General features: G+C 44.1%; 1 protein-coding gene across 14 annotated transcripts in view; it reads right to left on the reverse strand.

Annotated features, from left to right (window-relative positions):
- ACACA (acetyl-CoA carboxylase alpha) overlaps positions 1-24,387 on the reverse strand; it is a 286,753-nt gene that overhangs the window by 44,737 nt on the left and 217,629 nt on the right. For all 14 annotated transcript variants that reach the window (XM_024979601.2, XM_005219975.5, XM_059877716.1 and 11 more), the window contains 3 exon segments: positions 22,765-22,862; positions 18,079-18,199; positions 17,068-17,178 (listed from right to left, as the gene is read on the reverse strand). In XM_024979601.2, the coding sequence (XP_024835369.1) occupies positions 17,068-17,178; positions 18,079-18,199; positions 22,765-22,862 (330 nt within the window).

Here is a 24,387-nt window from a genome sequence, read left to right on the forward strand (position 1 = left end):
TCCTCCTCTGGAAAATAACCACAACACAAAATTTCTTCCTTACTTTTATTCATTTCCAGCCTCTGGGGGAGAACCTAATAAAGGAGAGACCAGCGAATTCTACCTGTATATTCCCATTTTGCCCCTTCCTGTTCAGAGCTGTGAGCGGGGCTGGGTTAGCCCCGGGATCAAGACCTGCCAAAGGCTGAGGAAGGGAGCAGCCAGAGCCATCACCTCTCTGGGACCCAGCTGGCCTGGGTTCCATTTAGCTTCAGCTACAAAGAGGAGAGGGGCAGACTTCCCAGGGGGCTCACTGGTAAAGAATCCGCCTGACAATGCAGCAGATGTAGGTTCGATCCCTGGGTGGGGAAGAACCCCTAGAGAAGGAAATCACAATCCACTCTAGTATTCTTGCCTGGAAAATTCCATGGACAGAGGAGCCTGGAGGGCTACAGTCTACGGGGTCGCAAAAGAATCAGACACTCACTTAGCAACTACACAGCAGAAGGAAAGGTGGAAGAGATTCTTCTGAAAGGAATATGGGAGGCAAAATGGCTCTCAGATTTCTGCTTTCCTTACTAGAGAAGCACAGAAACAAGCCTCCGCAGGCACCTCTGAGCTGAGCGACGGGCCTGGCAGCGCCTTTGAAGGAGCCCCCGGAAGCGGGGAGGCCGAATCTGACCACTGGGCTCCCATCCTCCGCCCGGTCTGCCTTTCATCTCAGCCCAGGCGCCTCGGCTCTATTCTCATTCTCCTGCTGTCTCTTTCCATTTGCCCTCTCCCTGACTGATACACTGATCTCTCGGTCACTTGGCTTTCTGCTCCACTGCGTCCATATTACTAATAACACCTCCGCCACGGCCAGTTTACCTCATGAAGGCAGGAGCACATCATTACAAAATAAACTCATAACTTTGACATTCTAGCAAATACACGCCGTTTGTTATTTTTATGGCTTTAGTCTTTCTAACAGGCAGAGGGCATTACATACCTGTTTCCTTTCTATCTTTAAATGTGTGCACACATGCACACTCGCACATGCACCAGGAAACAAGACAGAGCAAAAAAAACAAAAAACAAACCCAACCCCCAGCAAATGTCCAGAACAGTCAGACGACGGGGGACCCTGGTGGAGGCAGAAGCCCTGTCACTCAGGAGGCCGCGCTCCGATCTGGCTCTGGTTTTATGGACGTCATAAACCCGATGGCCCACAGCTGGTCCTTCTGGGACAGACTGCCTCTCTGCCAGAAGTCGTTCGGTGTGATCAGCAGTATTTTTAATTATTAAAATAAAATTGGAAAGGGGGAAAAGAAATAAAAAGGAGACACTGCACTGACCCTGAATATCTGATACCCAGAGAGTATGTCAGGGGCCCAGAATGCCTTGCTGCCTAGAAGCAAGAAAATAGCTAGGGCTATTTTGTACTCAGAAATGGTATTTCCTTTCCCATGAAACCCTGTCTCTAGGACTTGATAAGGCCCAACCACTTAGAACCCCACGCCTCTCCCAAATCAGTAATGGCCCCATCGAGAACCAATCTCAGAAAAAGGGACTGAAACTGATGAAGAGATGCTTAGCTGTTCAAATACACCTTCCTCAGACATCTTTGCCCCCTCATTTCAAAGAGGAAGAGAGCCTCCAGAACTGGGTTCCTCCTGGAGGCTTCCTTGTCCACCCATTCCACCCCATATTCTTACATCTAATGGGAGTCAGATCTGGAAGGAGCTAATCACTTAGCATGTCTTCCCTTTACCAGTGGAAACTCAGGTTCTGACATCTTGGCATTGTTCTGAAAAGGCAGCAGTATTTCTACATTTCTTCTCCTCTGAGGAAGAAAACCAGGGCTTACTACAGCCAAGAACATCATCCTGGGCTAAAGAAATGTTTGCCATCTGAGAGGATTCATTGCATTTGGGAACTAAAGATAAAAATTATATGGCAGACAGAGTGTCCGAAGAGCTCCCTCTGGTCAGCCTTATCGCAGGAGGTAGGCGGTAGTGGGTGGGGGCAGGTGCAGAGGGGAAGGACACGCAAAAAATGAAGCCTGCTTCACTAACCACAAACAAATGCCAACAATCATGGCTACTTAACAACTGGGGAAGAGAAAGCAGGAGCCTCCAGTTCATCTTCAATGACTGTATGTGTGCAGCATGTACCAGGAGAATGGGGCGCACACAGCAGCTCCTGACTGATAGGGGTCGGGGCTGACTCAAGTGGTTTTAATGATTTTGGAATACTTCACAACAAAAGCTCCAACTGCAGAAGCTGAATCTGGGCGAAGACAAAACCCATTCTGCCCAACTCTGAAATGATGGCACTGGAGCAGTTACGTTAACCCTGATGAGCATCAGGAAGGCAGAGAAAAGGACCACCCAACCACTGTTACAGTCTTCAATCTGTTGCCCTACCAACCTTCTATGGCAAAACCTGGAGTACACAACCCTCATCAACATATCATTTTCATGAAGTAGGTGAGCTTCATTCATCAGTTTTTTTCAACTGGACATACCCATTCGTATATAGGTCATGCTGCTCGCCACATTCCATTTCCGAAATTATTCCTTGCACATTTTATACGACATGATACAAACTCTTGGTTTATCTGCCCAACAGCATCAATAACCACTTAAACATAGGAACCACTCAAAACAGGGGACTCTGCTGAGGCCCTACTTTGCCGCCTCCTCCCAAGTCTGAGTGGAGAGGCAGTGCCATGAAATACTAGGAACAGGCACCATCTCAGGTCCCCTGCTGAAGAGTGTCGATGCTGACAGAGCTGAATGAGGGCTCGGCCTGAAAGAGGATCTCCGTTCACTCCCCACATAAAATTAAGCCTCATCCAGCACTCAGTCATTCCAGCTGGCGGACCTGGGAATTCAGGGCACTGCCTCTAGCCAGTGATTAGCAGAACACCAATGTTAGAGGCTCCGTGAAAGATGCTGCAGAGCCTTTAGAAACTTCGAGGTGCACAGGCAGTACAGATGAATGCAGTCACACATACACACACACAGAGAGGCCTGCACCGCTGCTGCTGCTGCTGCTTATCTAGAGACGCTGCAGACACCTCAGGTTTACCCCGGCTGACAGGCAATGAAAACAGTCTAATATACCGCCTGCTCTCGCCCTTAAATCCCTTTTTGGAGATCAAGATAAACTCGTTTCTTCCCTTCCCCAGTGCTCCAGACGTTTGAGTGAAGTGGTAGAGTATTGTGAGGTTTTGTGCAAATGAAATCACTGTGTAATACTGATTGAGTGTAGTATTTACTTGTCAGGATATTCGTCAGCACCCGGGCTTTGAGCCTTCCGAGTTTCATAGATGCAACTTTAGCTCAAATTTTTTCAAAAAAAAAATTGCTTTTGTCCTGATATATACATATTTTATCAGGCCCCTCAGATTTATAAGCAAATATTTGCAATTGTGTGCTGCAGATGTGAGAAACAATGATGCATATTGATGCATAAAAAATAAAAATTCTGCTGCTGTTTTCTCCCACTTTATCGAACCTTTTCCCCTTTAAACATTCCTGGTGGATCTAAGAATTTGGCTATGCACGTGGAGTCCATCCTCTTTCTCATGAGAGTATTTCCACTCTTAAGAGGATTTCAGGAGGGGTTTTGTAAATTTCCTGAGCAACTGTCATCACTGGATTTCCTCCATGATTTTAGACATTAAAGTCCCTCTGGGATCTATTGGGTTATTGATAAAGGTTTGGTTAAGGCAGAAAGGGAGAGAGAGATGAGAAAGAAAAAGTGCGAAGAAGTGTTAAAATAGGGACAAAGGAAAGGAGAAAGGATGAGAGAGAGGAGAAGGGAGGGGGAGTGAAAAGAGGAAGGGGAAGAAAAAAATGTAATAGCTCATCTACTCCTGGTGCTAACACCCTCCTCCTTGACCTGAGAGGACTACATTTTTAAAAGCTGACAAGTAATTCAATCTCCAATTAACAATTTTAAGTGCTGCAGCACATATTACTGTGTAAATGTTTCTCCAGGAATACATCCAAGGGTGAACGGAATTAAACCTCTAGGGAGACAGCACCAGTGCCCGTGAGACCAAGAATATTTGGGGGTTCCAAAATATAGTCCCTTTATACAGAGACCCAGGGTTGCAAATTCCTCCCCTGCTTTGTTGCCGCTATTATCACTGGCAAACCGCAGAGCTGGTTGGCAGCTGGCAGGCTGGGGCTAGACAAGGGACGCAGCGACACACTGGCGGCACAGGATGGGAAGCCTCTGAGCCATGGCTGGGTTCAATGCCACCCACCGCAAGACCCAAAATCTCTCTATGTGTGTGTGCGTGTTCAGTCTTGTCCAACTCTTTGCGACCCCAATGCACTGTCCGTGGAATTTTCCTGGCAAGAATACTGGAGTGGGTTGCCGTTTCCTTCTCCAGGGGACTCTGGCGTCTCCTGCATTGGCAGGTAGATTCTTTACCACTGCGCCACCTGGGAAGCCCAAAAATCTCTTTATAAGTGGTCAGGTTTGCTGATGGATAAACTGGAGCAAAGGGACTGTGCTACCAGTGGTAGGAAGGATATTTACGGGACTTACCTCGTGGTCCCATGGTTAAGAATCCGCCTGCCAATGCAGGGGACACAGACTGGATCACTGGCCCAGGAACTAGGGTCCCACATGCCACAACCAAGCCTGTGAGCCACAACGACTGGAGTCAGGGCTTTGTAACAAGAGAAGCCACTGCGATGAGAAGCCAGCGCACCACAGCGAGAGAGAGGTCGCGTGTAGCAACGGAAACCCAAGGCAGTCAAAAAAAGGTAAATGTTTTAAAAAAGAAAAGATATTTATGCAAAAAGAAACTGAGATACAGGGAGAATAGAGGAATGAGGTAGATGGCAGGAGGAAGAACTGGGGTAGAGAGGAACCTCATGAAAGTTTACTTGTCAAACGTACGAGAAAAAGGCATCGACTTCCAGAGTCAAAACTGATGCCAGAGGAAATCACTCATCTCAGGGATCCACCAACTGCTCATTTAGCTGCAGACTTGAACACACTGACAATAAATTATTTCCAAATACAGAAGAAAAATGTAAAAGTCTGGTCTACTGACATATAATTCACATATAGTGAAACTGTCCAATTTTAGGTGTACAATTCTATGAAATCTGACATCACAGAGGTGTATAACCACCACCCACAATTGCCCCAAAAGTTTTCATCAGCCCCCAAAGTGTTCTCATTTCCTTTGTAATCAAGTCCCTTCTCCCACCCGTTGGATGGATCCTTGTGTCTCAACAACGCTGCCCGTTCTAGAATGCTATGCGTCTAGCTTCTTTCAGTAGCATTACGCATCCAAGAGTCATTGACACTGACACAGGTGGCAGCTCCTTTTTTACTGCAGATAGTATTCCATGTTATGGAGATACTACCACCTGTCCATCTGCTTGCTGTTAGCTGACATCTGGGCTGTCTCCAGTGTCAGGCAACTATGAATAAAGCTGCTGTACATTCCCATACAGGTTTTTGTATCAATGTACGTTTTCATTTCTGTTGAGTAAGACTGCTAGCAAAAGGAGAAGAGGGCACCCGAGGATGATATGGTTAGATAACACCACGGACTCAACGGACGCGAATCTGAGTCAGCTCCGGCAGACAGGGAAGGACGGCGAAGCCTGGCCCGCTGTGATCCACGGGGTCACAAAGAGCAGGACACGACTTAGAGACTGAACAGCAGGATTGCTAGGATACACTGGAAGTGGGTAACTTTTTTAAAAGAAAGCTAGACTTTTTCTAGGTGAATGTACCATTTTGCAGTCCCACCAACACATGTGAGATTTCTAGTTGTTTTGCATCCTCACCAACATTTAGTATGTCAACTTAAATTTATATTAGTAGGGTCTAACTGTGGTTTTAATTTGTGTCTCCCTAATGACTAATACGGAGAAGGCAATGGCACCCCACTCCAGTACTCTTGCCTGGAAAATCCCATGGGTGGAGGAGCCTGGTGGGCTGCAGTCCATGGGGTCACTAAGAGTCAGACACAACTGAGCGACTTCACTTTCATTTTTCACTTTCATGCATTGGAGGAGGAAATGGCAACCCACTCCAGTGTTCTTGCCTGGAGAATCCCAGGGACGGGGGAGCCTGGTGGGCTGCTATCTATGGGGTCGCACAGAGTCGGACACGACTGAAGCGACTTAGCAGCAGCAGCAGCAATGACTAACAGATAAATATCTTTTTATGTGCTTATTTACCCATCTTTATACCTTTGGTGAAAGGTCTGTTCAAATTTCTTACCCATTTAAAAAGTTACTGGGTTGTTTCCTATTATTGAGTTGTGAGAACTCTTCATATATATATATATATATATATATATATTTTTTTTTTTTTTTTTTCCAGTCACCTCCCAGTGGTTTTTCTGACTAGGTATGGGAAATGAGGTCGGTACTGGAAGGCAGCTGGCTGTGTGACTGCCTCTGCCCACCAGTGGAGAGGCACAGAGTTTGGTGCCTGCTGTGACCTGGCTTCTTGGGGAGTAACACCGACCTTTCATCTCTTCAGCCTTTCTGTTTGTGTTTTCTCATCTACATCTGGTGGGCGGCAATTTAGTGTTTTCCTCTTAAAACACGTGAAAAGCCTGTTACTGTCTTAACACAACAGGCACACAATAAATGCCGGTGAACTGCCATCATTCTCACCGTTCTATAAAAACTCAGCCCTGGTTGGTATTTTCAGCAAGCTGAAAGACTATAAGCAATAGAAGCCTTTCCTATTAGTGCTAATATGTGTTGGGGCTTCCTTAAGCAAAACGAGGGGTTTGGTTTTCCTCTCCTTTTAGTTTTCCCCAGTGGAGATACTGGGTTTTTCTTTCAAAATTCTTTACCTGGGCTAGAATTAAGCTAGTAACTCTATATACTATAAAGTCATATTACATTAGGGTTGCTCTACTGAGCTGCATAAACCTGCTTTATCTGTTGAGAAGACATTTTATCAAAGGGTTAGATAGAAAATGAAGATACCCACAAGTTGATGATATGTTCCAACGGTCTTGACTTCCCATATTTGCATCTTATGCTCTTGGTTAAATTCAGATGAGTTCCTTTCCTAAATAAACACTGATTTCTCACTTTCTCTTATGTGCAAACTATTTTAAAAGGCTTAAATTCCAGACTCTAAGACATTTAAACTATTAGGACCCAGTCAAGAATCAACCAGAAAAACTTGACGCCTTGGCATGGTAATTTGTTATCAATCTAAACTGCTCTTAAAGCTTCTCCTTTCATAATTCAACATTCCTGACGGTGGACGTTTGCTGATTAGACTGGGTGAAGGTGGCCACTCTGAGTGAGAGGGGACACAGCCAGATCTGGATCCACGCGCAGGGGACATTCCCGAGAATGATGAACAGTCAGGAGTCAGGTTTCTAAACAGTCTCGTTTCCTGCGTCTTTATCATATTCACACAGCAGTCTGTGCACAGCCAGGGACCAGGTCTGTCTTCGCCCCAGAAGACTGAAGCCCTTGCATTTCTAATCTACCAACGTGTGCAGTTCTTGCACTTTTAATTTATGAGTGTTTGGGGGGGAACTCTCTGACTTGGGAACATATTGGCTCGGTCTAATGCTTGGAGATTATTAAACTCGGAGCTATGCTCCACTATCAAGTCTACAGATCTTTTATTTAGAAGATATGGTGCTCTAAATGCACAAAGAGCTCCCTGTCACCTTCACATTAAAGCCCCTAGTGCCTGGTAAATGGAATTATATAGCTGTCATCTCCTTTCCCCAAAGTTTTAAGAGTACAATGGGCTCATTTTTTCACACTCCATCCCAGCTTCAGAACTAAGAGACCTACTTTGTATTGATTTAAGGTCTCAGAAATAAATAAACCTGCTTCACCGCTGTGATTCACAACAAATTCATGATACACTATTGCATGATATATTTCAAGCTCTGGCCCTGGCTCTCTTTTTCCTCTGGTGAGTGATGGGGGAGGTGGGAGGTAGTGGGGAGCTGCAGAGCTGACAGCCGGATGGTTATTGGAGATGGCTGCTGACTGCAAATCCAAGAACAGACACTGCTGGAGGAGTATGGGAATTTTTTTTTTAAACTGGGGGGCAGGGGTGAGAAGCTAATTTACTTGGGTTTCAGGCAGGGGTTGGGGGGAGAAGAAAGGTTAAGGGGAGAGGAGAGGGAGAGACACAACAGCAGAGCTTCAACTGAACACTAATTTGCAAAGACAGAGCAATGAACATGGCTGGAAAGAAGTGAAGAAAACCCAGCACAAGGAGGCATAACATCTAAATGACTGGGAAGATGAAGAGCTGAGCTGCTCTGCTGAGGGCACCAGTCCTTGGGGGGCACTTAGCCTGAGTTCAGGGACGATGTTTATGACAGGCAGAACATGTACAGATCCTACACACCCCAGAACCTGTGAAGTGGAGGCATCTCTTGATTCCAAGACTCAGGGCGCATCCAGTCCTGGGGGCTGGATAGGATGCTCTGGAGAGAGGGCAGACATAGAGCAGAGGTCACATGTATGTGTGAACCAGAGATTGCTCCCTGAGCTGAGTGGGTGAGAAATTAGCATCTTGGTTTGTGTGCCCAGAGGGCTTCAGAGTCCCTCAGTCTACATCACCCTACTGATTTCTGAAACAAGTCCCACTAAACTAATTTTAACAAGTATCTGAATATATAGCTCTCAAAAAGACCTATCTTTGGACTTCCCTGGTGACCCAGTGGTTGCAAATCCACTGCCAATGCAGGCGACACAGGTTCGATCCCTGGTCTGGGAAGATCCACATGCTGCGAGGAGCAACTAAGACCAAGAGCCTCAACTCCTGAAGCCCGTGTGCAGAGAGCCAGCGCTCAGCAATAAGAGCAGCCACCGCGATGAGGAGCCCGCGCACCGCAGCTGGAGAGGGGCCCCCACTCTCAACAACTGGAGAAACCCCACGTGCAGCAACGAAGACCCAGTGCAGCAAAAAATAATAAAAAAGACCCTATCTTCCAGTCCTGTATCACGACCTTGACTTTTGACAAGGTGGGTGATGAGAAGGTATAAAAGCCTGGGTGGACAGCATGCAGCAGATCCCTAAAGTTCTAGAGAGTACTATTTCCAAGTGGTGAGTTTTAGCTGTTCCTCCAGTAATTAAAACTCATTTCATATTTTCAGCTGGCTGGAATGTTATGAATCCAATTTCTTTGCTATCTTTGAAGAGCATTTTCATCTTCACTACGTTTGTTCTTGAGACAAGACTGGACTTTGAAAGCGAAAATACATGGGAAAGAGTTTGGTTCTGTTCAGTTCTACAACAGGCCAGAGCATCAAACTGGGAGTCACTTTGTTAATTTTGAACTACTATTTAAGAGGAATTAGTTTGTCTGTATAGAGAAACAGACTAGGAAGAACTTCATACAGATTAAACGGATTGGCTTAAAGAGTACTGAGTTGCCCTTCAGTCGAGTTTTTCAAGCATCACTGAATGACTATTTGGTAATGGAGTTATAGCAGAAATTCAAACAACAGTTGGGCAGTGGGACTCTGAAGGATCCTTCCGCTTCCAGTAATAATTCTAGGACCACTTGTTCTCATCATGAACTACATCACTACCATCACCACCTGGTACTTAACTCTTCTGTAATATGGAAAAAAAAATTAAACTGTTATGCTCTACAACTCCCATTCCTAACCTTGCTAATACATAGTAATTTTATAGATTACTAGTATGTAATCGCACTAACACAGAATTCTCTCACATGTAGTCACTTTTTTAGACTCCCCACCAGTGCTCCAATCTATTCTCTCCCTGCCCCAACCTAACACAACTCCCGGGCTACAAGTCAAGACACATCTTCATAGCATAAGAGAGTACTAGAAATTAAAAAGAATTTAAGATTCAGAGACCCTCTGGTCTTCACCTTAAGATAGGAAATGTATTTTACATAGAGGAAAGTGAGCCCCAAAGAGACAAGAGCCCAAAGTTGCTTTGGGCTAGTTGCTTTGCTAGTACATGGCAAGGAGAGGAATAATTTAAAAAATTTTATTTGCTTTTTCTTAGAAAAAAAAATCTGAGGGACTTCCCTGGTGATGGTTAAGAATCTGCCTTGCAATGCAGTGGGGTCCATCCCTGGTTGGGGAACTAAGATCTCATGTGCCGAAGAGCAACTAAGCCCATGCATCGCAACTTAGAGGGTCCAAACTCTGCCAACGAAGATCTTGTGTGCTCCAACCAAGATCCCATGCAGCCAAATAAATAATAAATACATAACTGTTTTAAAATCTAAAGGCTGTGATGGGCTTCGCAGGTGGTGCTAGTGGTAAAAAACCCATCTGCCAATGCAGAAGACATAAGAGACACAGGTTCAATCCCTGGGTTGGGAAGATCCCCTGGAGGAGGGCATGGCAACCCACTCCAGTATTCTTCCCTGGAGAATCCCATGGACAGAGGAGCCTGGAGGGCTACAGTCCATGGGGGTCACAAAGAGGGTCACAAAGAGCTGGACATAACTGAGTGACTAACATCAAAGGCTTTGAAACTTCAAAAAGTTTTAGCACGTTTATAATAGGCTATTGAACATGATCATTCCCAAGTCTCAATGCCCAGGCAGAGCCTCAGAACTCTAGAAGTTCCAGAGTGATGCTTGTGTGGGCTCTCCCATCCTGAGTGTCTAGGCCACCATGCCCACGCGGGCTCTCTTAGAGGGTCAGAGGCCGTGGACCCCTGAATGACAATTCCACCAGAGAGTGGGGATCAGACTGCCTGCTGATGACCTCAGTGCACTCATGGCGTCAAACAGCCCTGCTCACAGTTTCCTCTCAGACCCGAGGAATACTGGGTGAGAAACTAAACAACTCCCCAGATGGGGTCAGGTGGCCCCTATTTTACGTGTGCGCAGGGGGAAAGGCCTGAAAACCAAGGGGATGGGCAACCTTTTCTGAGAGCTCATTCCTCATGCTAAAGAGAGACTGATTCCGAGAGGAAGCTCACATACCCTCTTTAGAAAGGAGACTGATCCCATCTGGAGCTTCGGAGAACAGGGCCTGTCTGTTGTGAAAATAGGTAGTTAGGGACTTTTAAAAATGCAAATTGCTGGACTGATCCTTAGAGTGATTATGAGCTATTGTACCAACAAGTCCTTGGGGACCTGCGCAGACATATGACTGACACATATACTACCCTATCAGGGCCGGACATGGTGCCTCTAGCGTTAATGGCTTTCCAAAGTGTGTGATTGTCTTCAGATAACATCTATGGGGAAAGTCAATATGTGGATGTACTGCCACAGTGAGGACTGACATCTAACATTTTCTTAAAGGAATCTTTGCCTTCCAAGGGTCAGAAAGTAGAGAGGATGTTGTGTTTGTATTTCACTTCCACGTCTCAGATAAAGAGCTGCACTGAGACAGGCCCCTAAATGCATCTTAGGGAAGACAACAACACTACCAGTGAATTACCTGTATTAACTCATTTAATCCTCACAAGGGTCTGTTACAAGCCCTGTTTTATGGTTAACACTACTGTGACCTGGAAGGGTTAAGTACTTTGTTCAAGGTCGCTCCACTCACAGTTGGCAGAGCCTGGATTCAAACCTGGCCAGTCTATTTCTCTTTTTTTTTTTTTGGTTTCACCATGAGGCTTGTGGGATCTTAGTCCCCTGACCAGAGATGGAACTCCTACTCCCTGCATTGGGAGCTCTGAGCCTTAACCACTGCACCTCCAGGGAAGTCCCCAGTCTGCCTCTTTAAGTTACGTGACAGTTACAAGGCAGCCAGAGCTGAAGAACCATCCCTTCCTTTCTCAAGCCCCATGGCTGACTCACATCGTGCATGAGAGTGTCATGGGCAAGGACAGAGAATGCACAGTGCAGGCTCCCGGTGCTACAAGCTCCTGGGAGGAGCTCTGATACTATACCCCAAAGAGTCACGTTTCACGTGGTACAGACAAACAAATACATGTATTTGGAAACTGAGATCCAGTGTGGGCCTGATACCAAGTTTCAAAAGCAAGATTAGCAGAATTAACAGGCTTAACACATAGCCCTAGTCACACTCATCATATAATTTATTTTTTCTTGGCAGATCCATTGGTACCAGGGACCTGGTCTCTCTAAAGGGAATGAGATTATTGGATATCTTTTCCCCCTTAATGCAGAAGCTTTAAAATGCTTTAGCATAAGAAAATCATACATCACCTCTTGAATGAATCTATAATCCACCTATCAGACCACTGGCACATGCCTTACCTCCAGAGACAATTATTGTCCAGAGGACAAGTCATAAACTGCAATTCTGATTTCTTGGTATAAAGAGAGAGCTTTTACCATATCTGGGCAGTGGATGAGAACTGGCAGGCTCTAGTCTATATCCCTTATATTTCTAGGTCCTCCCAGCCTACCGACCTCTTGACGTCACAGTAAACAGAACAGAGCAAAGAGTGGAAGGAGAGGAAGTGGATCTGAAAGTCACTGCAAACGTCCAATGTCGCCTTGACTTAGGAGTTTATGGCTCTACAAATTGTCACAGCCCATTAAGGGTCTCTGTTTCCAGTTTCCCAAGCACACAAGCTGCTGCCTTTGCGAAGCCAGCCTGACTCCCTTCTGGCAGGCAGTCTTCCATGTCCATCGAGTCCGTCCTTACCTCTCAGTGAGGAATTCTGAAGGATCTGCCCGCCCACTGCCTACTGTTTGAAGAACTGGGAACCCATGATCCACTACCTTGAGTGACATGAGAGAGCAGGCCCTTAGGAGCTTCTCTTACTTATGTTATCACTCGCATGACATTTGGACAAAAAGTAAAATGACCACTGGGATGTCCCTGATGGTCTAGTGGCTGAGAGTCCGCCTACCAATGCAGGGAACACAGGTTCGATCCCAGGTCCAGGAAGATCCCACATGCCGAGGAGTAACTAAGCCACAACTACTGAGCCCACGCACTGCAACTACTGAAGCCCTCTTGCCTAGAGCCAGTGCTCCGCAAAAGAGAAGCCGCCACAATGAGAAGCTCCAGCCCCACAGCGAGGAGTAGCCCCCGTGTGCTGCAACTAGAGAAGGCCCACACGGCAATGAAGACCCAGTGCAGCTTAAAGTAAAATAAATAATTAAAAAATAAAATAAAATGATCACACTACTTTCTCTTCTCAGGCCTTGTGGACACTGAGCCCAGGGAACTGAGCGCACCTTAAATGAAACTCAGGGACGTGGAGGTTCATGTTCTGCTGCTAGTTCTAGTCTCTGTCGGTGGAACGAGTAGACAAAGGTATTCTTCTACCTTCTGCTGTTTCTGTCTTCCCATCTGTAAAATGGCCCTCATGCCACCAGCCCACCCAGAAAGTTACAAGGAGCCACACAGATGCTCTTAAGTTTCAAATAAAGTTATCCAGGCTGCCCCTATCACCAGCCCATCGCCTTGAGTTCAAATGTCAACTCTGTTTTTGCGACGCTTAAGAAAACTGGATCCTGTATCTCTCCTCACCTGTGTAATATTCTGAATATTTCACACATAACTACAGGCAGCAAAGAACATGGCATTCAAGGAACGAGGATATACAAATACTCAGATGACAAGAACCGGGGATCAAAGCACACATGTGGGGAGCACTGTCTGGTCTTGGTAAACAAAAGACAGAATGGCAGAGGACGGAGCCCCTAAAAAAGACATGTAAGTGAACAGTGAGATCACTGACAGGAAGACACAGGAAACCCTGGGGATGGTCATGTTTTACATGCAGGTGACCACTGCCGGCTACAAAAAGAAATCCTTTAAAAGTAAGCGTCTTTGGAAGAGAGAGGTAGGAAGGGCTAAACTAATTAAAACCGGGTTGGCTAACGACGGGCAACACCACGTGGGTGCTGAGATGGAGTGCAGCCATAAAAGCTTGACGCAGACACGCAGTGTATTAAGTTGGGAATGTGTGTCTTTCCAGCTTCGTTTCTATTAAAGGAACAAACAATTTACATGTGGCTGCGTTACAGAAGTGTGATATGTGGAGTGTCAACCCTTTCTCTTCACACCCAACTGTGTTCAGTCAAAGGAAAGACGGGGTGGAGGGGGGCGGGGAGGGGGAGGAGAAGAGCGAGGAGAAAGAAAGTTTTTAAAAAAATCTCTGCCTCAGCAAAAGTTTTCATTAAAATTTTAGACAAATGATCCCTGTGTCCTTCTCCCTTGCTGCCTGGGGCTCCATGCTATTTCTATGCAAATAACAACCTCGTGGTTTATATCTTATTATTTCCACCGGAGCTGCAGCGACATGACCTGAGACGTGTAAGAGGTGGGGGGGGGTGGGGGGGAGGTGGAGTTAGAAAGGAGAGAGAGAAAGAGAGAAGAGGAGAGAGAGAGATGAAGTGGGTGTTCACTCAAGTGTGAAAAAAATACTGTCAGGAGTGCGTGTCAAGAACAAAAAAAAAAAATCGCAGGGATAACGTGTTTATTTCAGTACCACCCCCACCCCCACCCCACCCCCCCTCTGCAATCCAGCACCTTTTAAAATTCATTGGGCATCCGGCGATCATGCACAATCCATCTGCTTTCACTTTATCATTTGCATTTCATGCCTCCTGGCTTTTGATGTGCTGATACTTTGATGCAGTCAGGAGACGCGCATTATCATTATTTCAATTTTCAAAGGGGTCAACGGGATCGGCACTTGCACACACAGATTTTTTTTTTCCCTACAACCTCTGTATGCTCCCCCCACCCTTCTGACTCTTTGCCCTAATGTTTAACATAAAGGATGAAGACTCAGAAAGGTAGGGGTCAAATGTTTACAGTCTAAAGGCTGGCGTCCACCACCTACATTTACACAGGTACACGCGTATGACAGGCTAGATGGTCAGGGCTTGGGGAGGCTCTACGGGGCTTCAGACACACACAAAGACTTTCTCACACATGGAGACTCAGGGAAGCACACAGAGAGGGATCCAGACACAAAGAGACAGAGACTAGCGCCCAGGCAGGAAGAGACACGCACTCAAAGTGACCTGGACACACACCCAGCGGATGCGAGACACAGATTCCTATAGAAGAAAAGGCAGACTGTGTAGAGCGACAGCGGTGCACACAAAGACAGGATGTGCACAGGCAGGAAAGCGGAGGAGGCAGCCGGAGTATGTGGCTCCCGTCTAGTCCCCTTCTTCATACTTGAGAGGCACAGGGGCAGACAGGACATTTTAATGAATTTGCATGAAATCGAGGGTCTGCCAGCTCCATGGCTCCATGTAAGAGGACAGTGAAGCAGTCAGGGCAGGGTTAGGTAACCCCTATAACTGATCACTCCGTTCAGCTACAAATGATCATATCCTTCTGGAAATGAGCATTGTAGGGTAAGTTACAGCTGCAGCTTCACTGTCTCTTCCCTACAACTAGACTTTAACCAGCAGCCCTGCAGGCTAAGAGGAAGATGAATATAATGAATTTGATCACAGCAATTTAACCAGATTTTAAGAAAACAAAACAAAACTGATAATGCTTTCTTTGTAGCATGATTGAAATTCAACTACCAAGCTTTCAGGAAAAAACAAACAAAACCCCCGGCAGCAGTGACAATAACACAACAATGACAACACCTCTGCCTTTTGGAATAGTCTTGCTATCAGGGAAAAAATAAGAAACTCAGTGTGACAAGACACTTTAGAAATTAGCTCTTTGCTCAGGTAGAGGAACATTACAGAAATGTAGGTATCTTCGTTACCTTGGATCCTCACAGATAATGGTACGTACAGTTCTCTTCAGCATGCATCAATATCTCATTCTAAGAAAAAGGATCCAAAAGAACAACTTTTTTTTAAAACGTAAGACTCTCAGCCAGTTTCATTCAGAGCAATAACCTCCCTCAGTAGAGACAGTTCACAATCTTTATGTCCAGGCTACTCTCTAAAGAAAGAGCAGGACATCCAAGCCGGCCTCTGTGAGCACCGCTCTGCTTTCCTTGGAGAGAAAGGCAAACCCAGAGAAGGATGCAGAGTTCACACGGGTGCAGAGAGCAAGCTTATCACCTCACACCATTCTCATTTCTGGCGTTCCCCCAAAGGTAACTGGACTGATGGCAGTGTCAACTTATTCTAAATGGGGATGATAGGCTGGGACACTGAATTCCAATCCTTCTTCTTGAAAGTCAAGGCTGGATTAAAAAAAAAAAAAGTTTGTGCAAGTCTAATAAACAACTAACTTAGCACACGTGTAATTCCGCAAGTTCGGTCCCCAAACCATATTGAGAGAGGAAAAGGTAACTGCACCAGCAGTGCAGGCCAATGCTTTGCGCCGAGTTCTAGATGCTTTTACCTGTGTTTCCTCATTTAAAGGTGGAAATTATTACTCATCTTTGACGGATAAAGAAAGATGAGAGGTTATGTGAGCTGTATGAGGTCAGTCAGCCAGCCTTAGACTATTACATATTCTTAGCTTTGGAGAGAAAATAATTTTCCTATGCCTGCAAAGAAGGGGGAACTACACGGTCCTTTGTATATGCAGTTATTCTTAGGTACTGAGGTCACTGTAAGAGTGAAAGCTATATATTTTTTCCCCTCTGTGGAAAACCACTATGAACTTGGATTGAACAGGCACAAGCATTTCTTTGGAAGGGACAGTAAATGTCCATGTCACATTCTTTTCTTAGCAATCCATCCATGCATCCATCCACCCACTTTCCATTCAACATTGACCAAGTACTTCCTCACCTATAAGGGACCATGTCTTAAGTGCTCCTCTTCAGAGATGCTTTCACAAATTTCTCAAAACTTTAAAACCTGACACCCTTGCCATGTTCAGAGGATGTTTCATAGGTATAAATCTCACATTGCTTGCTCACAGATGAGAAAAAGGGAGGGAGGGCAGAACAGATGCAGTCAATCTGATCTTTCTAGAAAGACATCAGAATGTAAACTCTTTGCAGCAGGAGTTATATATGGTTTGTTTATTAACATATACACAGGGCTTGGAATAGTGTCAGGCACATAGTAGGTACTCATAACACTCATTATGTCAAATGAATGAATAGGCAGAGAAGATGGAGAGAGGAGGAGAGAGAGACTGAGGAATGTGTGGGCTGAATATCTTCCCTGACCAATCAAGACCTGGAATTAAGAATTCACAACAGTCTTTGAAAAGCTTCACACACTTCTCCCAAACTCTAGAAACTTACTTTGTTGAGGGCCCCAGCTCCTGTCAGGATTAAGTGAGAATTTTCGACCTGGATGGTTCTCTGTCCCAGTCGGACGAGGTAAGCCCCAATCCCAATGGCCCTGCATGTAACCTTAAAAAAAGAATAAATTCGATGTGTCACATATTTATGTTCCCTCCCAAGCTGTAAGAATTAAGCTATAGGTATAAAAAAAATTCACATTAACAGAAGCTAGGTGTGTGTTTTTTTTTTTTAAGGAAATCTGTTTGGTTAAATGACAATACAAAAACACAATTTCCTGGTTAAAGCCAAGAAGGTAACATAATTCATTCAATGATTCAAGTAACAGTTAAAGGGTCTCAGAGCCTTTACTTCTCTTACACTTCTGCCTGTTCCACAGATGTGTGGCATCCACACTAGAGGTATGAAAAAGGAAACTAGTTAAGAGGAGAAGAAGTTTAAGCTGTTAATACTGTGTGGAATATTTGAGAAATAAGTTAAACTAAAAGCTAACACAAGGTGCTAGTTTTATCTGGGGAATCCAATTATGTACATTACTCTATCGTCCTACTATTATGCACAATTAAAATCAAATTGCAGATTTACAATTTTAAAGCAATGCTCCTGGGGCTTCCCTGGTGGCACAGAGATAGGAATCCGCCTGCCAGTGCAGGAGACACAGGTTCGATCCCTGGTCTGGGAAGATCCCTCATGCCATGGGGCAACTAAGCCCACGCTCCAGAGCCCGGGGAATTGCAAATACTGAAGCCTGCACACCCTAGAGCCCGTGGTCCACAACGAGAAGCCACCACAATGAGAACCCTGCAGCGCAGTTAGAGAGTAGCTCCCACTCGCTGCAAGTAGAGAAAAGCACGCTCAGCCTCAAAGACCCAGCACTGCCAATAAATCAATATATATATATATATTTTTAAAGAAATGCTCTCATTTGAAGCTGAACAGCAGTGACGGTGGCAAAAGCAAATCCTAGTCAAAGCCAGCTCTCCAAAAATCTCACACTCGGCCAAGATTTACCAGGCTGATGGTGATGATCTCGTCGTAGGCCAACGAGGATTCCCCAGCAATCATTCCAGACCCTCGAAGGTTCTCTGCTCCAAGTCCTTCTTCCTTCCCAATAATGTCAGTGATCTTGTACCTGGTGGATAGAGCCATGCCAAATTAGACAGGTTAAACACAGTAACGACAATCCATTAAGAGAAGAGCCACCATTAATAGGCTGTTAAAAGCATACCGAACTCATATTTAACACCAGAGCTCTGTACATTTTTTATACTCGTCATTCATATATCTTTCCTTCTTAGCTTGGTGCCTATTTTGTCTGGAAGCAACATGGTGTAGCGGAAAGAGCAAAATCTGGAACTAAGGAGACAGGTTTAAATCCCTGCTCTGACACATACAGCAGTGCAACTCTAGGGATAAGGTAACTTGTGTAAGATGGGAATTAGAGTGTATCCACTTCTGAGAGTTGAGTTGAGTTAAATTAAGCAGCAACGAGAGGGTTTGACACATAGATGGCGCTCCAGTGTCAGAAGACCTCTTACATTCTAGGACGTGTATCTCTACAGTAAGCCACAGCCATTATTAAATCAAACATTTTAGATGAATGTTACCCAGGAATTAAAAAAAAAAAAAAATCCAGAGGCACTGTGAGAACAGTTTCTCGAGTTCCAAATCCTCTCTCTTTCCAAGACAAGGATGAAGGGAAGGTCAACACCGTGCACTCTATCCCTGCTCCTTGGCAAGCACCCAGTGTATGTACGAGAGTTTCTGGCACAGTCTCTGGAGGGGCAGGAGGACTGTGTGCAAACGTAAAATGCTGGGCAAGTTGTCCAGAAAGCAGCCTGTGGATCCAAGGGGAGCCACTCGTGGGTCTTCTCAGTGGGAGGTTAGGAGTGATAGCTGATAATGCGAAATGGGAGATGGGGAATGCAGCTAATAAAGGGAAAATACAAAGTGGGACACAGAGATGGGCATATGTTATTTATTGTTCCACGTGTACCCAGAAGGCTTGGCACTGGGCACAGTTTTAGAAACTGAAATAATAAATAAATATCCCAAAGTGGCTCTTAAACTATTTTTTTTTCTGCCCCATATTTCTCTGTTCCTTTACTTCCAGCCTTCCACCAATTCCTTTTCTTTGCTCTCGCTGTTGTTCTGTGGCTTTGTTTCTGCTTCCCAGATTCCCAGTAATTGCTTCTCCCAGTTCTTCATTTGGCTCTGTATCTAGACTCCTGATTTCAGACTTATGTTACAGGTCAAGTTAATCTGCTTTAATGGGTTAACGAGCCACAGTAATTTGGTGGTGGGGGAGGAGGTTAAGTGTTCATTTTATAAGGCCCATATGCCATATAGTCACACATACCCATGGGCCCAGCCAGCCTTCCTTGCAAAGCAGATCTTTTCCCTCCTAAGGAGTGCATACTGCTTCAGAGGTGTTTATGATTTGTTAAGTGACATCTTTTCCTATTGCATTACATGAAAGAGAGTAAAAAATTTCCCATTTTCTGCTCTATGATCTAAGTCTTCTACCTTTAAGACTATCATTCTTTAAAGCAGTACCAGGGACCTCCCTGGAGATACAGTGGTTAAGACTCTGCGCTTCCACTGCAAGGAGCACAGGTTTGATCCCTGGTCAGGGAACTAGATTCCGCATGTCACATCACATGGCCAAAAAACAAAAAAGGTAGTACCACATTTTAATGTTACTTATAATAAAAACCTTTGTATGCTGCTGCTGCTGTTGCTAAGGTGCGTCACTCGTGTCCGACTCTGTGCGATCCCAGAGATGGCCGCCCACCAGGCTCCCCCGTCCCTGGGATTCTCCAGGCAAGAACACTGGAGTGGGTTGCCATTTCCTTCTCCAATGCATGAAAGTGAAAAGTGAAAGCAAAGTCGCTCAGTTGTGTCCAACTCCTATCGACCCCACGGACTGCAGCCTACCAGGCTCCTCCGTCCATGGGATTTTCCAGGCAAGAGTACTGGAGTGGGGTGCCATCGCCTTCTCCGAACCTTTGTGTAATGTAATACAATTACAGAAGATTCATGTGTGCCACTTTTGATCCTCACAACAGTACAGTGTGATAAGGAATATCATCTCCATTATCATAGGTAATAACAGCCAGGATCTGTGATTGCTCACTATGTGCTTAGTTCTGTGCCAATAAAGGCTTCACATATATAAGCTCACTTGCTTCTTCTTTGTACAGACGAGGAAACTGAAGCTCAGAGAAGAAAACTGACTTATTTTAACAAAAGCAATATACAAAAATCAAGTCTTCTGAGATACCAGTAACAGAGTTAAAAAATACAATGGCGGGGGTGGGGTGGGAATCCTGTTCAAAGTAGCAAGAAAAAAGTGAAAAACATTTAGAGCTATCTAAAAAACGGCAAAATCCCACCATACCTACACTGTACACCAAGACATCCTGGGATGGGTGCCACAGTGAACCCTCAGTCAGGGGCCCTGACTGCTACTGCTGCTAAGTCGCTTCAGTCGTGTCTGACTCTGTGCGACCCCATAGACGGCAGCCCACCAGGCTCCCCCGTCCCTGGGATTCTCCAGGCAAGAACACTGGAGTGGGTTGCCATTTCCTTTTCCAATGCATGAAAGTGAAAAGTGAAAGTGAAGTCGCTCAGTTGTGTCTGACTCTTAGTGACCCCATGGACTGCAGCCTACCAGGGTCCTCCATCCATGGGATTTTCCAGGCAAGAGTACTGGAGTGGGGTGCCACTGCCTTCTCCCAGGGGCACTGAAGGATGTTTCAAATTTTTGAGAGAAATACTATGTGGTATCTGATGGCTCCCATGTGAACTACTAGTTTCAAGTAGTTCGTGGTTTAACAGTAGGTAGTGCTACATTCCTTCTGACAATCGTTGCAAAGCTGGGTTTTCAGTTTTGAAGGTGGTGCGGGGTGGAGGGCGTTCTACACAAAAACCAATGCAGAATATGAGGGTGGCGATGTCCAAGCTGACTCTAAGATCTGCAACGTCGTGCAGATCCAAATATCCCATACGTAAGTAACTGCAATTATTTAAGACTGACATAAAACAAATTTTCAGCTATGATATATACTATACAGTTGACCCTTGAACAACAGCCAGAGTTAGGGGCATCCACCCTCAGGAGGTGAAAATTCAAGTATCACTTATAGTTGGTGCTCAATTGTTAATACACGGTTCTTCCATGTCTATAAATAGATTCAACCAACCACAGATGGTACAGTACTGTTGCATTTACTGTTGAAAAGGTCCATGTAGAAGTGGACTCAAGAAATTCAAACCCATGTTGTTCACGGCAGAAATACTTATGAAGCTCTCTGGGTTTGCCTACTCAATAATCAGAAATACGAGGTATATCCTTTTGCCTAAAGCTGCTATGAAAAAATTACAGAGACAATATGGGTGCTGTGAACCAAGAAAGACTGGGACCTTCTGGCATAACCTATGTGAAGAAAACTATAAAACTTCAAATATACACTTAAATAATTAGAAACACACACCATATATCTAGTTGGGAAGAGTTAATATTATAAAGCACTCAGATCTTCCTAAATTAATTTATAAACCTAATGCAACTTGGATCAAAATCATTATGGGAGGTTTGGGGGAATTTTTAAAAAAATGAGCCTATATGTAAAAAGACAAAAATAATGGATAAAATTTGGGGGGAAAATTAAGAATGTGAGGAACCCTGGCCCATTAGAGCAGTTAAAACTGTGTGGCATTAGTCCAAGAATAGATAGAACAAAAAACAGAATATAAAGCCTGGTAATTGAGTTAAGATTATTATAAAAGTGAAGAAAGTATGAATTATTCAGAAAATGATACTGGAGCAACAGATTAACATTCTGGAAAATACTTTCAGATAGATTATAAAAATGTTCAACTTCACTGGTGATCAAAAAATACCAGTTAAAATAACAGTTGCTGTTTTCATCCTATTTTATTGACAGTAATCAATGCTGGCAAGGATGGAGAACAATTAAACAGCGTGAACAAGCGCTACATATACTGCTCGTGGGAATGCAGCTCTTGAGAAGACAATTTGAAATTATTAAAAAAAATTTTTTTTAAATGGACATACTTTTTGACTACTAATTCTACTTTTAGAAATTAACACAAAGTAAATAACCAGAGATATTCCTCAAAGTTTACATAAAAGAATGATCAGTCCAGGGATACAGCAGTAAAAATTAGAATTGTCTGAATGCTCAAATATGATACATTCATTAAAAAGATTTATATGAAGCCATTAAATATCATATTCTCAAATAATATTGTAAGAACATAAAAAGTTACCCCCCAAATAATTTTTTGTGGAAAGAATAAATGACAAAAGACCTTTTCTATTATGACCCCAATTATGTAGGAAAAGAGATGTATATACATATGACAGAAAGAATATAATATATATTAATAACTGTGATCTCTTGGTAGGACTATAGCTGGTTTTTACTTTTTATTCATAATTATTTGTATGTTCCAACTTTTCAAATGCATATAATAAACAATTTTAAAGCCTCAATGAATAATTTTGCTTTTTAGCTAGTAAGTGGTAGAGCAGAGATACCTAAGGCTTTAGATTATGCAACAAGCAATCTTCATTGCTCAAGGTCATAATCAACAGGACAGTGAGAAAAAAATGATCAAATTCTCCTTTCTTGAATCCATGGCCAAATTATTCTGATGGATAATACCTACCTGGATTCTCCTTCATCTTCCACATGTTCACAATGGACAGAGTTGAGAGCACTGACTCTCTTGTAATCTTGAGGGGTCAGATATAAATATTTGTATCCCTGTGGGAAGCACAAATAGTTTTTAACACATTATTTGCCATCACCACATGACCAAAAGACCCAGCAAAGTACATATGATGCAGTGGTTCTAAGCTAGCTTTAAATCGCCAAATCATGTCTTAGAGTTACTGTCTCATAGAATACTAGCATAGAGAGTGCTCCTTTGAAAGATGGAGGTGTCTGTTTCTGTATCATTGTACCCTTGAAATTAGGTATCTTGCAGCTGCAACCTCAGGTACTAATACATTCCACTCATTTCCTTTTCATCAAGGTTAAAGGGTCATTCTCTAATCTTAAGTGATACCTCCATTAAAAATATCAACACAAAATTAAAGATTTGCATGAATTACTATTCATCATTTTCTCACAATGGGACCATCATACCATCAAAATATAGATGGGTCAAGGATAATTGAGAGCATCACAAAACTGGAGTATTCAATCTTAAAATCAGATGTCTATGCTAATGATCAGTAAACACTAAGCTTGAACCGTTTGCTTTTTTAAATAAACATTTTATTTTTTAAATAAAAAAGCAAAAAAATATTTGCTTTTTAAAATAAATAATCCCTAGGTACATTAAAAAATCATACTAACATTTCATGATTGGCTTATTTTTATACATACATATGCACACTCACATACAGAGTTATTTAATACACATATTCACCTTAAGTGAAGGAGTCACTCAGACCAAAAGACAAAAAAAGCAAGCAGAGAAAAACACTTAAAATACGAGAAACTATGTCCGCGGTTTAACTGAACTTGTCCCACAGTGAGCACAACATGCCAGAGACATGAATTTGAATTTGCCGCCGATTCTGCCTGACTCTTGCTGAGAAGGCAGGGAATGTCAGCAGTATGTCAGCCAGCCACATTTATCGGGCGCCTACTACATGGAAGGCACCGGCCAAAGCATGGGGAAAACAGGAACGGACAAAACAGGCAAAAGTTTCTGGCGTTACACAACTTATCTTCTAGTAGGAGATACAGAAAATACACAAAATAAGTAAGTTAAATATACGATGTTAATGGGAATAACGTTTGAGGGGAAAAAATAAAATAGAGGAAGGAGACAGGACAGCTTGGAGAGTCGACCTTCTAGAAGAACAGCCAGGAAAGGCTTTGCTGAAAATGTCACTTGAGCCAATACCTGAAGTGCTGTGGAAGTGAGACATGGGGGTATTTGGCGGAAAAGCACACCAGGCAGCAGGAACCACAAGCGTGAAGGTGCCGACTGTGCCCCGCAGGCTCAAGACAGAGCGGGGAGGCCGGAGGAGCCAGTGTGGGATGCGGTGGGATCAGACGAGGACGGGGTCACTGGAGGCCCGCCTAGGAGGGACGTGCCGGCAACTGCAGGGTTTCCGGCCCTCATGTGAGTTAGCTGGGAAGCCTTTAAAGGGTTTTAATCACAGGAAAGTTTGGAGTCACGATCTGATTTACATTTAACTGGATCATTCCACTTTCCTTCCCTTCCGTTTTTATTTTTGGTCGTGCTGGGTCTTCGTTGCCATGCTGGTTTTTC

The sequence above is a fragment of the Bos taurus genome, chromosome 19 (genome assembly GCF_002263795.3).
Source record: "Bos taurus isolate L1 Dominette 01449 registration number 42190680 breed Hereford chromosome 19, ARS-UCD2.0, whole genome shotgun sequence".
Classification (NCBI taxonomy): domain Eukaryota; kingdom Metazoa; phylum Chordata; class Mammalia; order Artiodactyla; family Bovidae; genus Bos; species Bos taurus.